This window comes from Euprymna scolopes, chromosome 7 (genome assembly GCF_053919585.1).
Source record: "Euprymna scolopes isolate OS-2025 chromosome 7, ASM5391958v1, whole genome shotgun sequence".
Taxonomy (NCBI): Eukaryota; Metazoa; Mollusca; class Cephalopoda; order Sepiida; family Sepiolidae; genus Euprymna; species Euprymna scolopes.
This window is the reverse complement of record NC_136488.1, coordinates 154,766,539-154,783,967: the sequence shown is the minus strand read 5'-3', so window position 1 is coordinate 154,783,967 and position 17,429 is coordinate 154,766,539. Positions and strand designations below refer to the sequence as shown.

General features: G+C 33.4%; 1 protein-coding gene across 2 annotated transcripts in view; it reads right to left on the bottom strand.

Annotated features, from left to right (window-relative positions):
* LOC145280075 (dyslexia-associated protein KIAA0319-like protein) overlaps positions 1-17,429 on the bottom strand; it is a 572,614-nt gene that overhangs the window by 127,833 nt on the left and 427,352 nt on the right. For both annotated transcript variants that reach the window (XM_080131771.1, XM_080131772.1), the window contains exon 4: positions 7,155-7,230. In XM_080131771.1, coding sequence (XP_079987897.1) covers positions 7,155-7,230 — 76 coding nt within the window. The remainder of the gene's footprint in view (positions 1-7,154; positions 7,231-17,429) is intronic.

Here is a 17,429-nt window from a genome sequence, read left to right as displayed (position 1 = left end):
TTATCACAATCACATCCTTCCATTAGTCTTTCTTTGGTCTTCTACGCCTACGAACCCAAGAACTCGTATCCATTCTATCAATGTAGCTAACCCTTCAAAATCTCCCGCTCTGTAAAAATCTCCATACATTTAATATTCCACTGAGGTCATCAGACCTAAACCTGCATTTAACACATTACTCATTAATCGTATCATTCTTATACCATTTATACCCATACAACAAATGTCTTCAACCCTCACTAGCCAGGTTTCACTTAATTGTATATCATCACACTGCATACACATGCCTGATAAATATTCTCCTTGATCAACAGTTGTTGTAACGCTCTGCTGATTAGTAATAGCAAAAGTTGCTTGACCTTACACCATTCACTCCTAACTCTTGTAATCGCTCTAGCATCTGCTCCACCCCGTGCTCCAATAGTTCAACAAAGCTTCTGAACCTTATATAATAACTTCAATAACTTCATCCAAATTAGAGTTTTCTCTTGTATCCGTTGTCTTGAATTTCTTGTGCAAAAAACTACTTGTCGCTACACTTACCAGTAATTTGACTGGATTTCTTGTGTATTCAATGCTTACAAGTACCACAAAAGAGCGAATTGCATCTGAATCCCTTTCTACAAAGTGAGCAACAAGAAATTTCCTCTTTCTTGATTAATAACAAACTGATATGACATAAGTTACAGTTGACTTTACACTCAGAAAATAGTTTAGTCTCAAAAATTTTAACTAATAAAAATTCTCGAAAAACAAGAGTATCAACTTGTCCATGTCCAACAAGAAAAAGGATTTCCCCGTCCATGTCCAACGGGAAAAAGGATCAATATATTCTATGTTTAACTAGCCTGAGTGCCTGGCATTGCCCGGGTGTTTGTCGGTGTGTTGTGGGGACATACACATCATTATAATCACTAAGATGGACATCCATTAGCCATATAAGCAGCAAGTATAGACCGCTCAATGAGAGCTATCCGGATGTCGTACAGAGACAACTCCCCACGGACTTACTAATCTTCCTGTATCACTAACCTTATTCTAGATAGAAATGTTCTTCGTATTCTCACCAGTCGTCGTGCTGTCCTACTTTCACCTTTCTCGTGTGCGTTGACAAAAAAAAAAAAAAAAAAAAAGTGGTAGTAAGTAGGCAGGTTCGAACCCGTGATATGAAGGCGGAAAAGAAAGTGAAAGAAAACCTGACGTCTTACCTCTACGCCATGACGTGACCGGAAGTGTTAAGCGTTCAAATAAAACGTAGTCAATCAAAAAGATGACTTGCAGAAATGGTGTTGTTTTAAAACCTCCCACAAAGGTTGTTTTAATGTGGTGGGAAAAGCAGCTCCACCCAAAACAGGCAGTATCCAAATAAATAGTAATTGTCTCAGTATGAAGGGTTTCCACTACATTGACCAAGGACCAATTACAGAACAGATACTACCTGGTTCGTGGGCCAGGCACCAGACATTTGCGTCTGATTAGTTTCGCTTTCTTTATACGGAAAAGATACACAAACAATCAAAACAACAGCACAGAGGAAATTTTTTAAAACTCGATCAAAAAAAAAAATAAAAGAAACTGTGTTCATTTGTGAATCTTAGATATTACGATCTAGGCAGTATAAGAAAACTTCTCTCTGGATCAAACCGAAGTGAGAACCCCCACTGAAAAAGCCTTTCGTGGACACACACATATTCGACTAGCCTGGGTGCCTGGTGTTGCCTGGGTGTTTGTTGAGCAAGAGCAAAAAAACAACAAAAAAGAAAATGGTAGTAGGCAGGCAGGCTCAAACCTGTACCGCGAAGGAGGAAAAGAACAACTAAAAACGTGACGTTTTTGCTGTTGCGCCCATTGCCAAACTGGAAGTGGCGAAAGTTTAAATTAAGGATAGTCAATCGAAAAGAGGGGATAACTTGTCGAAAATATCAGTGAAAAAACCGACCCCTCCCTGTTGAAAAAGTGCCCAGTTGAGGGTAAAGGAATTAATATTTTTGCCCAATTTTTCGATATTTGTAGTCCGAAGGGTCGGGCTTCAAAATGTTACCGATCTTATATAATATGAAAAAAGAACTAAAAGGCATTTTTTTTTAGCCCTAAAAGTTCCAGAAGGATGCGAACCAGAATTTGGCCAGGGTCACCCATACTGAATTTATATTAAGAATAATGGCCTCCACATTTTGGCCAAGTTTCAGGAAAATCTAATGGATGGGGCAAAAAGTATCATTTTTGACCATTTTGGGGTATTTTTTAACCTCTTTTGAGCCCCTGAGGATGCAACAGGAATATTTTCCAAAAATTTTTTTTACTGTGTACATTTATTTAATGAAATACAATTTGTGGCAAAATTTAAGGAAAACCTAATGGACGATTATCTGGTAATCGTCCGGAATAACGGACGCATGGACGCACAGACGGATGCACGGTCGCATGCCACTGAAAACATAGGTCCCTCTCCGATAAATCGTGGGACTAAAAAACGTAACGTCTTTGCCGTTGCCTCAATCGCCAAACCAGAAGTGAAGTAAGTTTAAATTAAGGCTAGACAACCGAAAAGATGTGATGACTTTCGAAAATATTTACATGCATACATTTAAACAGACAGGTGAGATTTATATTATAGACTAGCAGGGGTGCCCGGCGTTGCCCAGGTGTTTGGAGAAAAAAAAGTGTTAGTAGGCATGCAGGCTTGAACCTGTGATGCGAAGGTGGAAAAGAAAGTGAAAGAAAAGCTGAGATCTTACCGCTACGCTACGAGGTAAGTGGAGTGAAAAGCGTTGAAATTTAACGATTAAAAAGTTGACAATCAGAAATAAGTTCACGCAGGCGCAGAAACAAAAGTTGGCTGCAGGCCAGTTTCTGCTTCCCCATGATGTTAGGGAAAACCAGCTTCCTCCCAGGAAGGAGGAGCTCTACAAATGAATATCAAAATGATACCAATCTTGTGAAAATCCATCGCCTCTGTCGAAAGTTTTTGCGAGATGTACAAACATACATACATACATTTAAACAGACAGATGAGATTCATATTATAGATGACAAAAAATAAAATTTTCATATAAAATACTCGTTTGTCTTTAAAACTTTTCAGTTTCAGACGTTTACTTTTTTTACTATTTTTATTCTTTTAATTTCTCTGATTGAGGCATCATCTATCTATTTTCTTTTCTTTCTTCTATATAATAATTTGATTGCAGAAATTCCCCCCTGGACCAAATTACAGTAGGTTTGCAATGACAGATGCCACATCCCAATTTATCCACCATCTTATGTAACTTATGAACACCGTTACAGACACATTTATTAGATATAATAAAATCTTATCTTATTTCCTAGAAGCGACATCATCATGGTTTGCCAAGACCTAAAGACAAAGTAGCTCATATTTTCCCCTCTAACTGAAAAGTCCTCCCACTTTCCTAAACAGGACCGGGTACTTTTACAACCATTATAACTATATTGACCTGACACCGACATTAGGTAGATTGCACACTAATACACTTACAACTACCAGTACACTTTGCGATTAAAAAATAATGATTTCTCCCCCATAACAGTCCGCCTATTGTCAGAAAACAGTTATATTTGTTTTTTTGTTGTTTTTTTTGGGGGGGGGGCTTTTTATTTATTTATTTTTTTTGTATTGAATAGACCCAAAAAACCTTAATTTGTTTTTTGGTGTGTGTTCTTTTCTTGGGGGGGGGGTATTTTATAGATTATTAGATTTAAACAATTACGTTGCAGATTTCTTTACATCATATCAAATTTTACTGTCCTATATTTAGCTCAATCAAATTTTAACCAACTAGAAAACTTTCAATAATACTTAACAAGACAAAATATATAATCCACATTTCTTGTATTTTTCGTTTCTTTTTTTTTGGGGGGGAGGGGGGTCAATATTTATAAATGTACGCTAACGTGTTTTTTTATTTAAAAAACCCTCCAAAAAACTGCGGATTCAACAAGGGTAGTGGAGAAAGTTTTAACATTGAAATAGGTTTATTCATGTGCTTTTTTACGTTCTACATCTTCCTATTTTTTTTATCAAAATGAAATGAAAAACCTTCATTTGGTTTTGGGGTGCTTTCTTTTGTGTTTTTTGGGTTTATTTTTATTTTGTTTTTATTTTTTGAGGATTACAGTGATAAGTGAAATTATTGCAATAATTAATAAAAACAATAATCAAAGATAAATACACGGAAGAATTTTGGTTTCATTCAATTAGGATAGAAATACATGTTTTAGTTTTTAAATAAAATTTCTGCTCCTTAAAACTTTGAGACCAACTATTTTTAAGCACCGAGGCCGGTAATTAACCAGTCAACATTACCATAGCTCCAACAACTAAATGGATGTTCCCCCCCCCTCTCCACCCGGCGCATACTGTGTCCAATTTTTTTTTTCTTTTTTACCCTTGCTATTTTTTTTATTTTTTATTTTTATTGCTCTCTCCACCCGTTCTTGACATTCCGATAGCCGTTCTTACCATGAAGAGTTGGGGATGTCTATTCTGTAAGCCATTCGTAACATGAGAAGGTTAGGGATTTTTTTTGTTTTTTTTTACACGGTGGTCACCACTTATCAAGGCCCGGAAGCCACTCAGGGATAAGGGTTATTGCGAGTACAGTACGTTAGTGTGGAGATTTAATGAAGTGTTACTTAAGAGGGTGGTTCATTAGGAATTTGTTAACGTTGGACTTGAAGACATCCAAGGTGTAGTCAGGTGGGAAGCAGACAGACGGAACAGAGTTCCACAGGCGTGCAGTTCTAAGAAAGAAGCTTTGTTCATGGAATCCACGTTTTGATTTAGGCACAGATAAAGAGTGGGGGAAATTTTTCACAGTGGATTCAGCTAGATGGGTGTTTTTCGTGAAGGATTGGCGAGGGGGGACCAGAGATTGGAGTTCAGACGAGCACCTGCCATGAAAATAACGATAAAATAAGGATAGGCTTGCAACGTCTCTTCTGTGGGAGAGAGGTTGCAGGGTAGAGAAGAGGGCATCCCCCACTAAGCCACGAAGTCTATTTTGTACTCTGTCAAGGCAGGATAGGCTGTTTTTAGCAGCTCCTGCCCAGATATGGCAGCAGTATTCCATCCTTGGACGTACTTGGCTTTTATATAGATAGAGAATTGCATCAGTAGTGAGATATCTTCTGAAGCGGTAGAAGGATCGAAGGCTTGGGCAGCAGTAAGAACAAGTCGGGAGGGATGCTTCCATCGAGCCATGCTGGTTAGCGGGTACTGCTAGTCTTATATATTAGTGTGAATATTAACTTTTTGTTACTGACATTTTTGACGGCGGATATAGACTTATAAATAAATATCGAAAATGGAAAAATTAAATTAATATTTAAATTGAAAGTTTATGAAATTATTTGAAGATCATTTCTAGAAAAGATTTGATTTGGGAAAATTATACATGTTAATAAAATGAAATTATTTTCTTAGTTTTTTTTTTTTTTCGCTATATGTAATTCCAGATGTATTAATATTAATAAAACGAGGAAATCATTCAACATATTAAACACGGTAATAATTTTTGTGAATAAATATCAGAAAATAAGATATGAAAATATTTTTGATTAAAAATATGTAGATTCAAAGTTTAATTTGCAAACACACACGCAATTTTTTTTTTTTTTTTTTACCTGCACTTGAAGCGTTGCAAATTAATTTAAACTTGAAAAAATTACATATATAAATGAATACGTTTGGAAGGAGAAAAACACCGCATTTTTTTTTTTTTTTTTAAATAACAAAATTTATTTGTTTATATTTCGAGCTATACATAAAAATAAAAAAAACAGGTTTTACTTATGGCAGTAAAGTTGGCTGATAGCGTAATGTGTGGCATTTATTTGCTTCCCCACTGAGCAAATTAGGCACAAGGCCGTTTTTTTAATGTGGGGAGGAGGAGGGGAGGGGAAGAGGGACTAGCACCCCTGAGAGGAGGGGAGGGGAAGATGGTAGTGATGCCTCTTGGTATATAGGGTTGCCCCTACATGGACCAGAAACTGATTGCTCAAGGGCAATGGTCTTTCAGTGCAGCATCTGGCGGAACAGATACTACACTTGGATCTTTGATGACCGGGCCACGTAATGTGCATGATATCATAAGGATAACACAAAGGGCAGTAATTCGGTACATAAAATCAGGAGTAGCATTTTAAACGTAAAAAGTGAAGAATTGTGTGTGGTCGCTTGATATGGAGTCGCAATAAGCAATCATTGTTATGAATTTTGATGAGTATGATGTAAATAGTTCATTGCTTGAATGCAAATGAATTTTATTGTAACATAAAAAAAAAGTCACCCTTTTTTTTTTAATCCAACAGTGATTTTTTTTAGGATAGAATTAAACAACGTTTTCTATTACTCATCATTGAGACATACATTTAAACAACAAATATAAAATAAAATAATAACAGACAGTAATGCTGAAAACAGCCGAAATTTAAAAGAAAGCCCTTGAATGCGGAAACTAATCCACATGAGCCACAAACACTAACCGGCCACATAGAAACTACAACAGAAGTTGTTATAAAAAAAAAAAAAAAGATAAAGGAACACTACATAAAAAAAATTAAGAAAGCAAACCGAAAAATTATGTTAACTATCACCCACGTCCCCCAAATAGTCTAGAGCTGGCACTGACTGACATCACCCCAAATAGTCGAGAAGGGTCAAGGAGGATAGAAAGAGAAAAGAGAGAAAGCACTAATCAGACCTCTACTGGATTAGTGCAAAGGGAACTAGGACCTTGGGGAGGCTTACTGCCACTTAAATTCCGGTGTAGACAAATGGTCATTGCTAGTGAGAATTCAATGGCAAATAGTTGTTGCGATAATGCAAATTCATTTACAAAGATTATCAAAAGAGGTGGAGAGTACTACTGGAAATCTGGGAATACTTGTAACCCAGATTCCAGAGAATACCACCGGTTGTTATCTGTGAGTAATTTCTGAGGATGACCTGTGTGAGAACTTATAATAAAGATGCTAGGTAAAATAAAATCCATGCATTTCATAAGATTGTTTTAAATTTGCATGCGTTTATGGAAGAAGACTAAAATATATTTGATAAAAAATCCAAGATGAAATCTCTTCAAAAGTCAAAAAGAGAGGGGGGGGATAACTAGGTAGAACTATAATTGTACCTTTTGTTGTTGTTGTTGTTATAGTTGTTGTTGGCATGGTCACTGTTGTGTAATTCTTCAGAGTTGTGCTGGCCGTCTGGAAAGAAAATAGAGAAAGAATAAACTTTAAGACAAGTCACCACAATCCCCATAAAACCAATAACGAAAAAGAATATCTAGTAAAAAAAAAAAAAGAAAAAAAAAAAAAAGAATGGTTGGCTTTTCCGGTTTGATGACATACTCCCACCTTTTTCAGACTATTTTTTTATAATGAAAATCACTCTAGCAAGGTATGAAACCACTTTATGTAAGGAGCTAGAAAAATGTTTTAAAAATAAAAAAAAAAATACTACACCAAGCTCAAAAACTTGCCAAAGATAAGTGTTAGCTGGAATAGATTCTGACTCAGAAAACGACAGTTCTTCCCTCTTTGCCAGAAACATCGCTCCTGGAATGTGAGGACTAAAGGACAAAATAAAGGAAGGCAGAGTTATGCGACTGCCAAAAATAAACACAAGATCAACTTTATTTAACGCAGAAGCATAATACATATTGTTACTGGATCATTGTATATGTTTAATTGAACACAAGTTGTTACTTTTTACCAGAAACTTGTGGGTTCATACTCATAAGATTAATGCGTAAATAACTACAATACATCTGCAAGGATAACCAATTCCACAGTCATCAATAGTATCCATTAAGTCAATCACAAACTCCCCTTTAAAAATAGGTGTTGATATAAAAACGAGAAATAAACATTTAACAATAGTATACACATTTTAACATGTAACAAAGGTTTTAATTCATACAAAAATTTGACTACAAATCTAAACACGTTTTAACTGAGCTTTTGTAAAATCGTTATCATAAAAGGACCTTAAATATGAAAAAGAGCAGACGTTTATTTTTCACCCCGAGGATACCAAACTGGCAAAAGCTTTAGTTAAAAAAACACATCTTTTCATATAGCTAAACGTTTGTATAAATCATTTTTTTATTGTATACATAGTTCTATTTATTTTCGACCACTGTTATATAAACAGTAAAGATTTTCTGGATTATAATCTGTAGATTCACGCTTCATTATACAGGGTGTCCGTAAAGTTACTATACAGTCTTATTGTTTTATTGTATTATATTTGTATTAATAGATCGTCAGGATGTGTGAGGTTAATCCCACCTTCTTGGACGAGATTGTGTGGACTGATGAAGCCACATTCAAACTTTCGGGACACGTAAATCGTCACAACTGTGTTTATTGGAGTGACACAAATCCTCATTTTACGATCACGTCCCAATTGAACCAGCCTGGAATAACTGTCTAGGCAGGAATATCGTCTGATGGAATTGTGGGTCCACAGTTCTTCGACGGAACTGTTACAGGAGAAAGGTACCTGGACAAACTGAGAAATTTCATTGTACCGGCATCGAGACAACGACCAGATTTCAATAACTTGTACTTCCAACAGGATGGAGCCCCACCCCATTATGCTACAGCTGTCCGAAATTTACTGGATGAGACATTTCCTGATAAATGGATCGGCAGGCGAGGGCCCATTGAATTTCCTCCACGATCTCCAGGGTGTCTGTATAGTAACTTGTAAGACTGTATAGTAACTTTACGGACACCCTGTATAATATATAATCTAATATATAAACGGCTATATGTCTGCGTCTCCATATTTTCAAACTATCTCTTCCAAAATTAAAAGTGGCAGAGCGGACCTAGGGACCTCGAATGATTGGATTTTTTATGGACCTTCTTTTATGGGTCTTTAACCCATTAAAATAGTTTTTAAGGCGTCAAAATTGAAAAAAAAAAAATCGTTAAACATTTTTTACATTCATCTTTGTTTATTTATAATTTTTAATCAGTTCATAATGCGTTTCATGTTGCTACAGTGGTAACGTTACCAGCTTTGAACGCTACAGTTTTGCTTTCAGTTTCGATTTCAGCTGATGGCACCCAAATACTTTTTTTTTTACTTTTGAAATCGCGACTGTAAGAAATCTGGACAAATTAAAATATATTTAAGCATATTTTATGACCGGGCAAAAATATAAAATATATATACTACCCTGGCAAAGTGGGTAAGAGAATTACATAGCAGTAACGCAGAAAACAAATTGAAATGGCTCATATTAGATGGAGCATTTGAGAAAATATCTGCACATTTCACATTTATTTTTATGGTAATCAGGAAAAAATAAAAACTTTATAGTTAAATATTTAGAGACGAATAAAGAATTGGAATCGGTAATTGTATAGGAATTGAGAAAAAATTTAATATGTATTAAAGATATTGAATTAAAATGAGAAGTACCTATATCATAATAAATAGCCTTCCCAAAAGTTGTTTGTTGGTTGTACAGGATTCACCCTAAGGGGGTTGAACTAGCTTCCTCCAAAGGTTGAAGCGTCAAGGAAATATTAAATTCACAGACAGCCCCAAGTCACCAAAAAATTGGCAAACTTAAAAGGAAGCAAGCGATGCATGTTTACATCTATTTTACTGAAAGTGACTGATATATTATGTAACCAATGAAGTTGATTGGAATTTTTATTTCCAATAGTAAAGAACAGACCAATTATGACGTCATTTCATCTTGATCTTTCAGACACAATTGAATCTATCATGGAAAAAAAAGAGTTATTTTATACTAACTCTCCCACATGATGACATTGACTTAAAATTGTATGAAGAAACATGTGCATTATATGTGAATATTATAAACCCTCCTCCCCCCAAAAAAAACAAATGAGCTTACCATAAAGATTAACCATTTTCTCTAAATCACTGACTTAAAAACCACGCAATATGAATGGGAATCAATATTAAACAAAGTCATTACAATCTAAAAAAAAACAAAAAAAAAACAGAAAAAGTTGTGAAACTAGACATTTTGACTTAATTAGCACATATATAAAATTAAACGTTCCATGTGTCTCTTTACTTACTACAAATTCTATGTTGATTTTTAAGGCTGTCACATAATTAGAAATAAAAACACACACTCACATAGCACGTGCTATGTTTTCCCAATTAAAAATAAAAAATTAAGAAAGGCTAAAATTAAAAAAAGACATCATTAGCATCTAGAACCTACAACCTTCCTGCCGTGCATAGCAGTAAAATATACACGTTTCTTTTGCATACGCTTGTGATTTTGAAGGTTGTCACAAACGCAAACAAAAATGAGCATGCACATAGATATGCTAACTTTTATCAATTAAAAAAAAAAAAAAACAAATTCCGAAAAGCTAAATTAAAAAAACACACATCAACATTTAGACTACAATCTTCTTGTCACACATAGGGAGAACATATGCACGTCTCTACATTAATAACATAAAACATCTTGATGTATGGGTATTTTCCTTAAAAAATAATTTCATTCATTCTTTACAATTTAGACCTAAAAAAGAACTCGGAAACATTTAAACTGCAGAACAGAAAGTTATTTACTAATTTATTTGCGGACTATTGTCCTTATCTTCTACTTGCTGTTTCATAATGTTTCGGACAACTATTCTTCTGGCCTTCGTCAGGAGGTAAACCGCAATGTGATAGAAATGCTGAGTTTCTTCCTCAGTAATTACTGCCATCCATAGTTGTCATCTCACCACGTTTTTGGCCAAGTAAGCCTCCGGTTGACTTTGGGTAGGATTGAAATCATTATCTTCAGACAATGCTCATCTGGAACCGTAGAGATTCAACGTTTCCATCCACTGTGCTACTGTGCCACAGGCCCCGAAGGGTGATCAAGGTTAGGTTTTTTGGTCTTATATGTTCAAGTTTTTTCATTCTTACCCATCTTCCATCATCGGGTCCGTACCGAATGGTATATTATTTTTTATTATTGGATATCTTTTAAGATGAGCAATTAATTAATTTATTTATTTATTTATTATCCTCATCTTCTAGTTGTTTTACAATGTTTCGGCCAACTATTCCTCTGGCCTTCGTCAGGTGATAAACCACAACAGGATAGAAATGCTGAATCTCTTAACTGTATTCTCAGTAATTACTGCCTTCCATAGTTGTCATCTTACCACGTTTTTGGCCAACTAAGCCTTTGACTGGTTTGGGGTAGGAAAGTTATTTGTCATAATTTGGGGAATATGCATAAAAACAACATTAGCTAAAAAAAAAATAAATAAATAAAATAAAGTGCGTGTTCTTTTTTTTTGCTTAATACTCTGAATTATACACAATTACATATGAGTATAAAATACACGAGATATTATAAAACGCTGTAGAAACAGGACATATGAAATACACAACATATGCATAACTTTGAATAAGATTTGAGATAATTTTTGTGCACTTTCAATTAGAAAAAATACAAAGAAACATGATCAAACAATAGTATGCCAATAGTATGGTAAGACAATGTCAACAATATAAAACAAGTCGACGATGACGATTGTAATGGTGGTAATAATCGCGACAGTTTAGATGTTGGTTTAAAGAAGTTCAGAATACATGAGATTCAAGTCATCCTCGCCAGTGCTTCGACCAACACCAATGAACAACCTGAAGTGTCTTCCTATGCGCTTGAAGTATTTCAATTTAACTCAAAGTACTTCCAATTTCACTCGAACATTTGAACAACTTTGGAAGACACTTAAGATATCAAAGCAATCTGCGTCACCAAAGCTGAAAATTCCCAGACAAGTTTTCTGAAAGATTGGTCGGAAAAGCTGTTTATCAATCAGTCATGCCAGGTGGAAGTTGAGTCTTTGAATTTGTGTGCTGAATATTTGCCCATATCATCATCAATAGCATCATTAGCGACTGACCCAGTCATTCTTTCCAGCATCATGATTTTATGTTAAAAAAAAAAAAGATAACTTTAAGTCTATTGATCAGGGTGATATTACTGTGTTCACTGATGAAACGAACAACCAACTGTAGTTAAGCATTTGCTAAACTTAACTCGCAACTTCTAGTGTAATTCAAAGCAACATTATGATTGTGTGAAATTTCCAACTATGTGCTTAGTCTCGAAAATTCGAGAACAGTGCCACCTCAAAAGAATGTATTTATTCAATATGATGCTGGACGACCCAAATATGTTTGAGATGAAGATATATATATATATATATATATATATATATATATATATATATATATATAGAGAGAGAGAGAGAGAGAGAGAGAGAGAGAGAACGAGGGGGTACACCTGCCTAATACATGCAAATGCATGAAATGTGTTAATGATGAGCTGTCAGCGAACAAAGGCGACTACAAAAAAAAAAAAAAACAGCTGTTAAGATATTTATCAATAACATCAATAAGCTTTTGTCGATCTCAGAAACGATTAAAATGATTATTTTATCATTAGTTTTCATTGCATTATATTTTCTATGTGATTTTCAGTTTTGATAAAAATTTTTGTCATTTCACATTATCATCAGTGAGATTGAATAGAAGACTAAAAATCACATGACCTGGTAACGTCATAAAATAAAGTAGAACGGCCACAGTACTGACTATTATAAAGGATGGTTATTGTCGGTTTCAATTATCAAAGAAATTACTGAGGAATTAATAAACTAGTCAAAAACTGACAGTATTTTATGTTTTTATTAAATTTTTTTTATATTTGGACACACAATTAAACGGATTATTTTTTGGCTCGGAAAATACTGTAAAGTTTTATATTTGTTAAAAATGAATTTAATTACAAACTCACACGCAACTTTAATTGCAACTTAAAAATGGATTATTTTAAAATAGTTTTTAAATGCTGGAAAATTGCTTCTGTGATACTAGTTTTCAAGAATTCTGGTGAAAGAACTTGCCCCGCAGTAAAAGTTAACTCCGCTACTAATATTTGACCTCATTAAGTCATTAAGTGCAGGCACCTGTCAATTCTTAATACTTAAATAAATTCGAATGTATTTCAGTCACTCTTTCTTGCTGGCCGAGCGGTTAACATGTCACGTTTTTTTTCACCCTTTATTTTCCAACTTTGCCTCAAGGCTTTGGATCGATCCTACCAAAACTTTTTTTAAACTCCCCACCAACGACAAAAACACCCGGGCAATGATTTTTCTAAAGAAGTTTTAATCTTGTTTTTTTTTTTTATATAATATTTAAAAAGGCTTATTACTTCGCTTATTCTTTTGTTTTGATTCACCCCCCCCCCCGCCCCAACACGCATACCAATAAACACCCGGGCAACGCCAGGAACCCCCGCTAGTATATATATAAAAAGCAGAATATGTGTGTGTCTTTGTATGTCTTGCAAAAACTTCCAACAGACACGTCAGAACATGACGAAACTGGTATTGTTTTAAACCTTGGTCTTTCGGACAACAAACATTGAAAAATTGGCCAAAAACATTAATTCCTTCACCCTCAACTGGCCAGTTTTTTTTTTTTTTTGTTTTTTTTTTTTTGTTTTTTTTTTACAAGGAGGGGCCGCTTTTTTTTGCCAATATTTTCGCAAGTCATTGTCTCCTTTCGATTGACTAGCCTTAATTTCAACGTTTGCGATTTCCAGTTTTGTTATGGAGGCATCAGCTAAGATGTTACATTTTTTTTTTTAACCTTTTTCTCCTTCAAGTTACAGGTTCGAGCCTGCCTGCCTGCTACCACTTTTTTTTTTTTTTAACACCTCTCTCCACGTGGGCTGCCTACTATTGTTTTGTTCCACTCCCTTTCGCTACTACCACTTTTTCGAGGATCCTTACTCCACCATCTCAACACACTCAGGCAACGCCGAGTACCCCCGCTGATATTGAATAACGGTCAGTTTCAGTATTAATAGTGTTTCTTTTTTTTCTCTTGCTTTCTAATCTGTTTGTAAAAAGCTCTCATTCATTATCGAAATTCTGACTGTTTCACAGATCTTGCTTGTGTCTACATCAGGCATGACATAATTTTTCAGTTTTTTTTTCTATTTAAAAAGGTCACAGCCTAATATTATTTTATGTTATGTCTAAAGTGAATTTAAACTCATTAGGGTTATTCATACTGAATATAAGAATTATGTGCATAGGCATCTATCAGTCATGGTAATGTCTATCTGTGAAGAAAATCGCTTGGAAGATTTTTTGTACAGTACTGAAATCCATTTGCATTAAAAAAAAAAAAACAAAAAAAAAACGTTTTATTGTATTGTCCATAAAATTCTGATGAAAATTCATGTATTGAATGCCTAGTTTGAGTAATTCTAAAAAAATTCCACTTTTTGCCCAGGACCAGAAAAACGTAATCGATAAATCAGACGTCAGAAACAATATTGATTTGTTTACAAATGTACTCTTTATTTAAATAAATTTCACTTTCTTTCAAAGGCTGATATTTGATTCTGTTATAGATAACTTGCGTTTTTTTTTTTTATTTAAAAAGAATTTTTTTACTAGATGGATAGTTTAAAGGAGTGGCATTCTGGTGGATTTAATTTTGCAATTAAATTAATCTCTATTTTTCCTGCTTAAAATTATGAAAAACAAAAATTTTAATTAAAATAAACAAATAGAAAAACTGGTTTAAAAAAAAATTAGAAATAAATTAACTTTTAAATAAATAAAAAAATAAATAAATGAAATAATTGAAGAGAAAACAAAAGAAGAATAGCCAAAAAACAGAAAGAAAGCTGAAAATAGTCAGGTTTTATTATAAACTAGCATGGGTGCCCGGTGTTGCCCGGGTATTTGGAGGTGTATGTTGAGCAAAAAAAAAAAAAAAAAAAAAAAGAAAAAAGGTCAATTTTTTTAATTTGACCCCTATTATGATTCCTTAAAAGTCATTGTTTTGGGTTCAAACCAAGTTATTAAGTTAGATCCATGTTCAAGGAACCTATATCTAAAGTTTCAAGTGTTTAGACCCAAAATTATCGGAGGAGTTTGGTAGAGTTCTCAAAAGTCAAATCGTTGAACTTTGACCCCTTAACAGCCAAATTTCTGGCCGAAAACCAATCACAGATTTTCCCAAATCTCAGTACCCTGTATATCAAATTTCGAGTCTGTAGACATAAAATTGACAGAGTTATTGCGAAGGGAAATGTACACAGACAGATACACAGACACGTTCACTTTTGTAGATATATAGATATAGATGTAAGCGGCGACTGATATCTAAACATTAGCTGAAAATCAGAAGTTAAACAAACAGAAAAGGAAAACTTTGGCAGCAATGTTGGAAATGTCTAAAACAGTAATAGGGACATATAGGAAAGAAAAGCACTGGTTAACAAATATGTGTGACGTCATGAGATGCATCAGTAAAATTTCTAAGATTGCAGAAATTTCTGAATTATTTCCACCACTTTTTCTATATGAATACAAAAAAATAACTATTAATGTATTATTAGGTACGAGCAAAAATGGTGGAATAAAGATAGAGGAACATAGTTTTGGAAGCCGATTTATCATTTTTTTTAGGTTTCGACTACCTTTTGAAAGATTAAAGACTAAAGTTAATTTCCTAAAAGAAAAAATGTTTGTGAAAAAAAAAAAAAGTTATTAAAAAGGTTTTCACAGCGAGCTAACCAATTCAGCTAAATTTTGAAGTTAAATAAATTCATTGTAAAAATCCTTTAAAAGATAAATATTAGTTTTCTGGGTCTATTTCAAAGATAATTAGTAAAGTCCTAAGATATTGAATTAAATTAAATTTAAAAAACACCTTGTTTGTACAAAAAATAGCCCAAAAAGTGAGGGATTCTGCACTTCGCAAAATTGTAAACACGGAAGCCCAAAATTTTAGCCAGTCAAAAACCGTCTGAAAATAACGTCATGTAATTAAAAGGAGGTAGGGGTGCTAGTTTTCTTTTTGTTCCACAGACGTGTATCCGTACATTCATATCCTGAACGTTTGTATCATTTTTACCATTTTTTGAATTTAATTATTTTTCTATGTTCCTGTTTTTAAATTAATTCTTTTTTTTAATTATTGTTCAAGATTATATAAAAATTATGTTACGCTGAAAATTTCACATTTATGCAAGCAAGGAAAATATTAAAATGTTACATATAAAAACTACGCAAAACCTGTAATAAAAAAAGTAGAAATATTTTTTGCTATTATAAGTTTTTTGTGTGAAAATATTGAATAAACAATGCTTAATTCAATGATAATATCGGTAGTTCGAGAAATTAATTTTTCTACGAGTTATATTGAATTCATTAATATGGACTTTAGGAGCTTTTTTCGTAATGTTCCTGGAAAAATTAATTTTTTTTTATTTTTATAATTTACGATGCTTTATTTTCATAAGAAAAGCAAAAATAAATTCAATCATTTTTTTTTTTAGTACAGTAAAACATAACTTTAGTAAAGGTATTTTTTGTTTAGACAAAATAATACATTTCTACCAAGATTTAAATAAAAATAACAGATTTAATATATTCCGTGATTATTATTTGATAAATACTGAAAATTGCATTAAAATTGGTTAATTTCCTGATTTTTAAAAAATTTTTAAGTAAAGGGAGGGGTCAAAATGTTCATAAATTTTGAGCTTTGGCATTCATTTTGTATGTACCTACTGTATTAATAGGATAGTGTGTGTATTATTTATTTTGTATGTCATGCTTACATCCGAGTGACTGCTGTTTAATTGTTACGGACTTCCATTTCTTATAATGAATAATTTTACCAAGAATTCTTTATAAGTTTTGGTTTTGGTTTTAATTATAGCTGATGGCACTCAAGTTATATATACATATTTTTTCATAAGTTTTGGTTTTAGTTTCAAATCAAGCTGATGCACCCAAGTTATATGGATATATTTCTTTTTATTTTTGAAATTGCAACTTTATAATATAAAAAAAAAAAAAATCGATAAAACATTAACTCTATAATAATAAATATGAAATCTGCAAGAATTAAAATATCATATTTAATCATACTTTACGACTGGACTACGTCGGGTGTCCCTGCTAGTTTAGATAAATACTTTTGCAGTTTTAACAAAAGAGCTACAATAATATCAGAGCATCTCCATTTACACTGAACATTTACAGAATGCCAACATCAATTTTTACATATGAATGAGTCCCCTGCGGAATTTCCACAGGTCCCTCTATTTAATAGTACTGAAATAATAATTAGTAATATTTACTACTAGCTGGATACCTGGCGTTGCCCGGTCGTACAATATGCTTAAACTTGATATTTTAATTTATGGAGATTGCATATGCATTATTATAGAAGCAATCCTCAATTGTACATTATATATTATGAGGAATAATTTGCCTAGTGGACTAATTCGAAAAAAAAAAAAAAAAAAAAAAAAATGATAATGTCGTCCATGGAATTTCCTCTGTGTTTACAA